This window comes from Chinchilla lanigera, unplaced genomic scaffold, assembly GCF_000276665.1.
Source record: "Chinchilla lanigera isolate Chin_1 unplaced genomic scaffold, ChiLan1.0 scaffold00069, whole genome shotgun sequence".
In the NCBI taxonomy this organism is placed as follows: domain Eukaryota; kingdom Metazoa; phylum Chordata; class Mammalia; order Rodentia; family Chinchillidae; genus Chinchilla; species Chinchilla lanigera.
The window spans coordinates 10646111-10655768 of record NW_004955470.1 but is presented as its reverse complement, the minus strand read 5'-3'; the positions used below and the strand labels follow the sequence as shown (position 1 = coordinate 10655768).

Sequence of the window (9658 nt, the reverse complement as noted above, 5' to 3'; positions counted from 1 at the left end):
CTCCGAGCCGTGGCCCTCAGGGGTCCCTTCCCTACAAGGCCAAGTGGTTCCTCAGGCCTTCTGGAACTCGGGAGCTAAGCTGTGTAACATTTAGATGAGCGAGGGCTGAAGTCAGCTGAGCCCGGGTTACTCCAGTCATGCCTCGCTCCTGTGACAGCATTAACCAGGCCCCGCCGCACCCCCACCGGACTCCAGGGACCTTCGGACAGGTGGCGACGACACCCTCCCTGCGTGCCCGTGGAGAGGCCGCCTTCCTCAGCCGCTTCCACCTCGCCAGCTGTGCAATCTGCGTTCAACACGCTGAAGACCGCGCTCTGGGCCCTGCCCGGCCTGCTGCATGGCGGTTGGGGGCCCTGGGGTGCTCACAGGGAGAGAGCTCCAGCCAGTACTTCAACCTCAGAACAGCAAGGTGGCAAGAACCACCAGCTTCTGTCTCCTCCACATGAATTCTGGGACATTGCCTTTAAGAAAATGCTTTATTTCTACACTTGAGATGAGCTGCAAGTTCAGGCGCTGGTGCTGACGTTCTTTGCTTTAGCTTGGTCCCACAGAGGGGTGGAGGGCGTGCGAGGGAGGCCCGTCGAGGGCTGCGCCCCTGGGCGCCCTTAGTAGTCGTCGTAGTTGACGCTGGCCCCGTGCCGGAAGCTTTCGGGGCTCCGGGGACCGATGGCCGCATCCTCGTCGTAGTGACGCTGGTAGTAGTCACCGTAGTAGTCGTGTCCGTTGCGGTCTCTGCTCAGCCAGTACGTGATGTCATCTTCGAATTTCTGGAGGAACGGATGGAAGAGAAGCGTGTTTAAGGTTGCACACACACACACACACACCCACATCACCCTGAGCTTGTCTGGCTCGGCCTCACTGTGAAGAGCTCCCCACACCCTTCTGCCTGGAGGTTGGCACCCAGCTGAGGGGTCCGACCAGGAAGGTTCCGCCCGGGGAGCCCCAGCCTGCCGCTCTGGAGACTTCTCCCAAGTCAAGACTCAAACACTGGTGATGGAAACAAAGCAGATGCCGCCGAGGGAGTGCGGGCTCGGCCTGACCTGGGCACTGTCCTCATCTCACTGGCACACAGCTTGCTGTCCCTTGCTGTGCCTGCCCCTGTGTGGCTCACAGTAGGTGCATAATAAGTGCAGGATGGTTAAATCAGCTGCGGCACTGGTGTGAGAGAGAGCTGGGGCAGGCTCTGGGACGCTGTTCCAGTTTGCGTCTAGATGGCCCCCAAAGCCTCCTGCAGTTGTAGGTGGGGCTTTTTCGGAGGTGGCTGGATCTCGAGTGTGTGACTGATTCGTGGGCAGTGCTAGGACTAAGAGTGGGTGACTGCTGGATCAGTCCCCTGACGGGCGTGGCACCACCCCAATCCCGGTGGCCTGGATACAATATAAGGGGCAGAAAGAGGCTTGTCTTGTCCCTCGCTTGCTTTGCTGCCTCCTGCCTGCCGTGAACTGTGTCTGCTCTGCCAGGTATCCCGGGCTTGGAGCCAGTCGACTGTGGACTGAACCCTCTGAAAACTGGCCTAAAATAAACCCCTCCCCATTTAACCTTGGGTGTCGGGTACTTCGTCTCAGCAATGAGAAAAGTCACTAAGACAGATGCTGCTGACGGTGACTATCACCGAGCACCTGGGCAGGTAGCATGTCTCTCGCTGTGCAGGGTCAGACCCTGTGCCAGACGTGGGGCTGGGGGTGGAACAAGCCGGAACCCCAGCTCCCAAGGCCTTAGGGACAGACAGGGAGGAAGACCGCTGCAGTTAACACCGCAGAAGGGAGGAGAGGCCCGGAGGTCAGTGTTTACAGCCATGAAGACGGATGTTCAGGGCTTGCTTGGTTTTATTTTTTGTTTTTTTTGAGACAGGGTCTTGCTATGCAGTTCAGGCTGGCTTTGAACTCACTGTATAACCCAGGCTGCTCTCGAACTCATGGTGACTGTCCTGCCTCAGCCTCCTGAGTGCCCCAATGACAGGAGAGTGGTACTGTGCCCACTGTTTTCTTTTCCTTGCTCTTCTTTTGATGGTGTTGAGGATTGAACCCATGGCCTTGTGCATTCTAGTCACGCACTCTACCACTGAGCTCCACTCCCACTGGTCTTCCCTGTGGGGGCCGGCCTCTGCTGTGGGTTTAAAGGTACCGGTACCCCAGAGCTTCCTTGGAGCCCAGCAGACATCCAAGTATAGGCGAGGCCAGGACGGGGCAGTTTGGGTGTAGGGCCACCTCTCATAGTGTGGCCAGGGATCCCTCGCCCAGTCTGGGAGGCCGAGAGCCACCTCCGAGTCCATTATCTGGAGATTGGGTCTCTGCAATCTGCTTTACTCAGTGGAGCTGCCCGGGTACTGCCCAGATGGCTCCACCTCAGGACGCTCTGCCCCGGGTTTCTGACTTGTGACAGTGCAAGCCCAGCCCTGCGTCCCAACACAACGTGGCTTCCCGGGTTGAGCTGTGTGGTGTGTCTGTGGTCATAGCCCCGTGGCCCTGCACCTCGGGAGGGTGGGTCTCAGCCTTGCTGCCCTCTATGCCCTCAGAGGGACCCAGACCTCGTGGCCTCCAGATCTCTAGCCTGGCTTTTCACATAGTACCCCTATTTTTTTCATAGTGAAATAAGCTTACTCCTTGAGATTTCTGACGTCATAAATTTATGTGAGGGTTTGGCTCAAAACTTGTTTCAGTAAGTTTTACAGAAATTGGGCATGGTGGTACACAGCCTGAAATCCATTATTCTAGGATGCTGAGGCAGGAGGATCACAAGTTCCAGCCTGCCTGGGCAACTTAGCAATTCAGTGAGACTGAGTCTTAAAATGTAAAATTAAAAAGTGGAGGAGGAGCTAAGGATGTAGCTCAGAGGAAAAGCTCTGGGTTCAGTTCTCAGTGCTGAGGGGGAAAAGAGAGAAGGATTTACACAGACACCTCAGACGGGGACAAGGAAACTGAGGGCTCGTGTGCGCCAGGGCCGGCAGCCGGCACGGTGACACCTGCGCACACCTGCTGCTGCTTTGTGACATGTGGTCATTACCATCTGCTGTGACCCTCGTCTGTCGGGTTTGTGAGCAGCCATTTCCCCATGCCAGACTCCACCTGTCCATTTCAGTGGCCGCCGGAGACAGAATCTCGGAGAGAAGCGAGAGCGCCCTCATCTCCCCGTAAACATGGTTTAACTATTTTAACCCCAGGTGCTGCTGAGGACCGGAGCGGGCCGGAGCCCCTGCTCCACTCACAGGAGGCTGCGCCCGACAGCCTGCCGGACCCTCGGGCAGGAATGTGGCGTTGCACACTCACCCCCGGGGGGAACACAGACCCCAGGGCACCAACGCCGCAGAGACGTCAGGGTGCCGGTCCTTGGGGCTGTCACGGCGAGTCAGGTTCATTCCGTGAGGACTCGCCAGCCCGGCACAGATTGGCTGTCAGTGTTTAGCTTTTTGCACAATGCAGGAAGAAACAAATCTGAGTGGCAAAAGACGTTGGGGGAGGAGCCAGGTGTCCAGTGGCGGGGGCTGGGAGGGGAAGTATGGCGCAGCCCCGACTGCCTTCCATGCAGCCGCGAGGACCACAGCTCTGGAAACTTCCCTCCCTGCGCGGGGCCTGCCACACAGTACTGCGCCCTGGGTCTGCGCTTCGCCTGAGGCCCGTGCCCGTGCCACACCCAGCTGGGACGGGGAGGGAGACGGCCTGTCCCCTTGCTTCGCGGGGTTCACGCGCTCCTGCTGTCTAGGCCCCCAAACTGCACACCACCCCGCCCTCCACGGGCGCCGACCACACCCCAGCCCCCACAGACGCAGCCGGCCCCGCAGGCGCCTCTCCCCCCTCCGCGCTCTCTCGTTGCTCGTGTTTCTGATGTGAGGCGGACCCCGTTATTCTGAGGGGAGAGTCCTTTGAAGGAAGCCCAAGCAAGCCACACAGCACGGTTGAGAGTGCTGGTGGGGACATGAGACTGTCACGGACCCGGGCCCGGCCCTGGGGCTGGGAAACTCCAGCTGACACCTGGCCCGGTGGGCGGCGGCGTCCCTTGGTGAGGGTGCTGGGGGTGCACAGGTGTCGGGGGCCCCACCCGGGCCCGTGTGCTGGAAACCCGTGTGGCCGAGCGAAGGCAGTGGGACCTTTGGGATCTGGAGCCCGGTGCGAGGTCCTGAGGTTCCCAAGGCCGAGGCTCCCTCCAGGGAAGGGGCAAACACGGGTCTCTTGGGGGACAGAGAACTCCTGAGAAAGGGCTGGCAGAGCAGCTGTAGGAGACTTCCTGTCCTGCCCCATGACGTCTGTGCTTCTCTGACACCATGAGCCACGAACTCTCCCCAGACCAGCACGCATCTCAGGCCTCCAGACCCGTGAGCTCCACGCGCTTCTGACAGAGCCTCCCTGCCCGCGCCCCGCCCCGCCGGCCCCAGGGGGACCCACCGCCTCGTCGAAGCCCATGTAGAGGAACTGCTGGTACCACTGCTGCACCTCCGGCCGCGTCCGGTCCCACAGCTGCCGCCGCTGGCGCCTGGGGCCGCCCAGGAACTCCTTGGCCTTGTTCTCGCCCACGGCCACGTTCGCCTGGGCTGGAGCAGGGGCTGCAACGACAACCCCACCCTCAAGTACAGAGGCTGCTCGGGACCACTCCTCCGCGTGCCTGCGCCCCACCCGCACCTGCATCTGCACCGCACCCCCCGAAACCTCCCCGCGCCCATCCCAGGACGATGTTTCTTTGCACTGGGCCTTTGCGCGGCCCTTCCTTTCTTAAAATTTTAGTTTTATTTTGAGATAGGGTCTTGCTATGTTGCCCAGGCTAGGCTGGGATGTGTGCCCCTCCTGCCTCAGTGCCCCAGAGAGCTCGGATGACAGAGGAACCGGCCACACCGGCAAATGAGGCTCTTACTTGAGGGCTCCCCTCTCTGCGTGCCTGCCCTCCTGCCGATGGTGGGTCTGCAGGCATCCCTGTGCGTGTGCAGGGCACAGAGGGTGATGGTCACCTGCAGCTCCTTGGTCTCAGAGGAGCAGCGAGGGTCACCTCACCCTGCGCACCCCTCGCCACACCAGGGGCTGTGGCGCACCTTCCCCCCCCCCCCCCCCCGTGCACTCGGGAGCAGAGGGAGACATGGACGGCACTCGTGTGTCTGCGGCGCGTTCCCCGTGGCAGGTGACAAGCACACAGTGCCCCAGCCGCCAGACCCACTGGGCCGGGTCTGGAAGGTGCCGACCCTGGCTTTGACCCTGCCGCCTCCCGCACCCTCCCGCCACCGCCCTGCTGCCCACTCTGCCTCTTCTGCGGGAGGTGTTTGGGGGGCGCCGCTGTGCTCTCGGACTGGTCCTCTGTGCTGTGGGCCTCCGTCCCTCCGCTGCAAAGGCTGGGACAGCGCCTGACTCAGCGAGGCCCTGAAGACCTCACAGGACGGAGAAACGGAAGCCCCGGGGATCCCGAACTTCAGACTCGTGGGGAACATTTGCTCCTCACCTACCCTTCGGGGCCTGTCACCCAGCTTTGCGTACAGCAGGGGCTCCACTTGTGTCCCGGCCTGACCTCAGGAAAGACTATGGGCTGCGCACCCACGAGTCATGATGACTTCTGCTATCAGGCCGGCCCCGCACAGCATCGCTCAGCCTGAGCGCTCAGCCTGGGCCGGGACCCTCGGCCACCGCCAAGGCTAGGTGGACGTGAGCAGCTGGGGGCGCGCCGGGTGCTCACCCAGGAACCTGCTGCCCCCAGAGCTGCTTCCTGAGCTCTGGGCCCCCAGGGGTCCAGAGGAGAAAAGGACCCTACCACCCGGCCGTGTGGCCCCGTGCCTTACATTCTGGGAGGCTCAGTGCCGCCTGGCCCGAGGACATCTTTCTACGATGTCCTGGGGCATCTGCCACATGCGTGCCAGGGGCACGTCCGCACCAGGTCAGTGGCAAAGGCTTTCCTGAACACACCCCCCTAGGAGCCGGCGGAGCTTGCCAGGCACCAGCCTGCACCAGCACTGCATAGCTCCGTGCCCGCCTTCCCGAAAGCTTCCGGGCTCTAAATCGTTGTGCTCGGGAGGCAGTGACGCTCCTCCTCCCTCTGTGTCCATGTGGACAGCTGTCAGAAAGCGGCCTTCAAACGTTTCCCGGCAAGGGTATTTCGCTGGTAAAATAGCTTGCGCGCACGCATGCAACACGCACACAGAACGAGCCCTTAGGCTGGCAGACCTGCTAAGGACTGGTCACTTTTGACTTTCCCGGCCCAAGCCCCTGCCGCCTCCTCTCCACCCGGGGGAGGGCACATCCCCTGGGAGCGTTTACCTTCCGCTTCCTGCAGCATCCGCTGGAGTTTGTTTCCCCTTGTGCCACCTGAGGAGAGAAAGCAGACCAGCCTCAGAAGCCCCGCAGCCTGAACTGTCACGTGCCGCAGGCGCGTGGGGAGCGCAGCAGCCCTGCCTCGCCTGGGAGCTGGGCGCATTGCACAGCGTTGCACTTGCTGCTGCCTGAACTTCAGGGAAGTCGGTCTGGGGTGCCTGTGCCTAACCCCGGTGACAGTGACTGAGCAGGGCCCTGGTGACCGAGTTTCTCCCTAGGAAAAGCGACGTTCTTCCTTTGGCCCTGGTGTCCTCTCAGAAGCCCGGCCGGCCATCACCCCCTTCCTGGGGCAATGGGTCCCTTCAGATGCCCCCAGGATCACACCCACCAGCACCTCGAACGTGAGCTTCTTTGAAAACGGGGTCTTCATGGGTCTCAGCTGTTCAGGATCTGGAGACCACTGCCCTGGATTTAGGTGGGGCTCTAAACCCGAGGGCCAGGAGGGTTCCAGCAAGCAGGGCTGGGACTTCTGCTGCCCGTGCCCAGCAGCACCCCTCGCTCAGAACATGCGGCTGCTCGGGTCGTCCTGTGCCCGAGCCTGACTGGGGTCATTTGCCTTAGATTTGTCAGACTGTTAAAGCCTCTAACCAGGCTGACTGTTCTCACAGAATGACAGGCCAGAAAGGGCACCTGCCCACGTGGGCTGCTGGGGACCACACTGCAGCCCTGAGCCCCACACACGGGCACAAGGCTTGTCCACACAGGGTGGGTCTAATGCCCCGGGAGAAGGCGCCCAGCACCGAGGGCTGGGCAGAGCGTGTTCGGAGATGGGTCGGGAGCTGGAGCCGGCCTGTGGCGGTGCCCGCCTTCCCAGTGGGCTCTGAGCCTCTCGGGCCACGGACAGCTCCGGGGCTCTGGGCTAGGACAGAGAACTTCACATCCGCCAAGGGACAGGCTTCTGGGAACAAGAGCCACAGCCTGTGCCAGCCTCTGCTGTGACCCTCATAAGATCAGGCACCCTGCTGGGGGCGGGGGTGAGTGCAGAGGTGGAAAAACTGTTCTCATTTTTTAAAAAGAACTCCTGTTTAAATAACTATGTAGTTACAGAGAACAGCACAATATTCATAGCCGGGTGGCACCAACTGGCTTCTCCAGCGAACACTCCCTGCAGGTGTTTTCCTAGGGTGCTGGGGGCTGCAGAAGCTAAGTCTAAACATCTCTGGCCGCGCCCCTCCCAGAGCCGTGGTCCCTGCCCCAACCCTCTCGGGTGCCGGGGTTCCCCAGGCCACTCCTGGGGGATCTCGTGGCCTCAGGTGGGACGGAAAGCTCCAAGGCCCTGGGAGCAGTGGGCAGCCACACTTGGCCTCTCCCAGCTTAGACTTCTGCCCCGTAAACAGACAACAGCGCCCCCTCCATACGGGAGAGTCCCGGCGGGATGGTAAGTGTTAAGGTAACTTACCTTAATATTTCCTATTTTTAGAAACGCTGGGGAAGACTCTCTAGGGAGTGAGGTCCAGGGCCAGGGACAGAGGTGGGTCTGTCCTCACGTCTGCCTGGAGGGCTGGGTGGCCGCTGGACCAGAGCTGTGGGTCAGCACAGCGGGCGGCCGCGAGTGATCTGCACCGCCTGTGCGGGCCCAGCTAGCAGCTGGTCATTGGCACACGTGGGTCTCGGGCTGCAGGGCCGAAGGCGGCTTCTCTACAGAAGGAGCAGTGCCCTGTCCGCTGTCCCCGCTGCCGCTGGATCCCACCCCCCCCCCCGTGGTTCAGTCCCCAGCTCTCACCTGGGGAAGCTGCTGGAACCTAAACCCCACAAACGCACCCACGAAATCCTTGCCACGGTCACAGTGCGTCCTGTGGCACTAGCGATGGCATTCACGGGCATCTTCCACTTGCTGTCTCCTAACACGATCCAGGGCATCGGCACCACCTCCACCTGCCCGGTGTGGAGCCAGGGACTGCAGGCAGCGGGGCTGCCCTGGGCTTAGGCCCTCCGAGAGCCTGCGGCCTCAGCAGCAGAGTGTGTCATGGCCGGACCCGGCCCGACCAGAGGCGGTGCACCCCACACGGGACCGCACGTGTCCCTGCTGCCCGCCACGCGTGTCCCTGCTGCCCCCCACGCAGCCCAGGCATCAGCTCTAGCCGTGGAGTTAGGTCTCAGGCAGCGCGGCCAACGGAGGAGGGCGAGGCGTGCTCAGAGTGCCAGCCGATCTGCGCTGCCTGAGGCTATGTTCTGCTCCTGCCTGCTCCCGCTCGGTGCTTTGGGGGTGGCCGTGCCCCAGGGTCGCTGCAGACCCCCTTTTGTACCAAGATGTCACATGCATTCGAGGTGATGATTCTGTTGTAAGCGGCGCCTAAGCTCTTGGCAGGAGTTCAGTGAAAAACGAGTCCTGAAAATGCTCAGCTCACTGCCGGGTCCAGGGCAGCTGCGCCCTGCATCTGGGAAGGGCAGACCCGGAGGGGCGGTGAGGTGGGGGCCGCTGTCGGCGCCACTTGGGGCTCCCTCGGCACGGAGACCGGCCCTGTGGGGCCGCAGCCCCTGCCCGCGCTCCATTTCCCACACCACGTTTGAGAAGCGAAACGCAGCGACAGAGCCCTGCCGGGTCCTGTGCCGTAGACTCCCAGCCCGCCCCGCCCCTCACCACGCGGACCCTGCCGCTGACCCAGCGCCTGCTCCACCCGCCCAAGGGCTCCCGGGCCAACCCCAGACCCGGAACCCCGTCGCGCTGCCGCCACTCGTGCCCTCAGCCGGCATCGCCCACTCACCGGGACCAAGGCACAGGAGCAGGAGCAGCGCCAGCCCGCTCAGGGCCAGCGCGGCAGGCCGCACAGAGGAGGTGGCCATGGGGAGTCCGGGGGGCGCACAGAGTGGACAGGAGTGGACAGGAGTGGACAGGAGCTGGACTAAGGGGTGAGGCCGGCGCGCCGAGGGAGCACAGTATCCTTGCCGGGGCGGAGCCAGCAGTGGGCGACAGGCCAGGGGGCTGTGAGCCAAGGGGCTGCGGGCCAGGGCACGGGAAGCCGAGCGGAGGGGGAAGGCGAGTGGCTCTGGCCCGCACAGAGCCTCGGGCATGGACAGCAGCAGGGGGCCCTAGGAGGGACCTGGGGGCGCCGGGAGGGAGGGAGCCCCCATGGCTGTGTCCCGGGTCCCAGCTCACCCTCACTGTCATCTCACCACCCTGTGGCTCCCCGGGCAGCTTTGCTGGAATTTCCTTCATGCCTGAGCTGCAGGAAAGTCGGCTTTGGCAGCACTGGGCTTCGGGTGTGTGAGAGCTCCACAGTCTGGAATCTGAGCCGCGGTCCAGGAAAACAGCTCAGCCCAAACCGCAGCCGTGGAAAAGTCCTGGAGAAGCCAGGACCCCTGTGGCGGCCGCCAGCAGGGACCAAGGTCACACCGTGAGCTGGCGTCCCTGTGGGAGCCCTGCGTCCCCACCCACC

At 62.6% G+C, this 9658-nt stretch overlaps 1 protein-coding gene across 2 annotated transcripts; it reads right to left on the bottom strand.

The window, feature by feature from the left end:
- Nucleotides 1-457: 457 nt before the first annotated feature.
- Nucleotides 458-9184, bottom strand: LOC102003533 (chromosome unknown open reading frame, human C2orf40). 2 transcript variants are annotated; one of them, XM_005400791.2, is made up of 4 exons: nucleotides 8987-9182; nucleotides 6228-6275; nucleotides 4380-4537; nucleotides 458-767 (listed from the first exon to the last, which is right to left on the bottom strand). In XM_005400791.2, the coding sequence occupies exons 1-4, from the start codon at nucleotides 9063-9065 to the stop codon at nucleotides 606-608; spliced, it is 447 nt and encodes a 148-aa protein (XP_005400848.2). In that variant the 5' UTR covers nucleotides 9066-9182; the 3' UTR covers nucleotides 458-605. The 2 variants fall into 2 exon arrangements, with proteins under 2 accessions (XP_005400848.2, XP_013378243.1); XM_013522789.1 differs by lacking the exon at nucleotides 6228-6275 and having other exon boundaries at nucleotides 8987-9184.
- Between the last annotated feature and the right edge of the window lie 474 nt (nucleotides 9185-9658).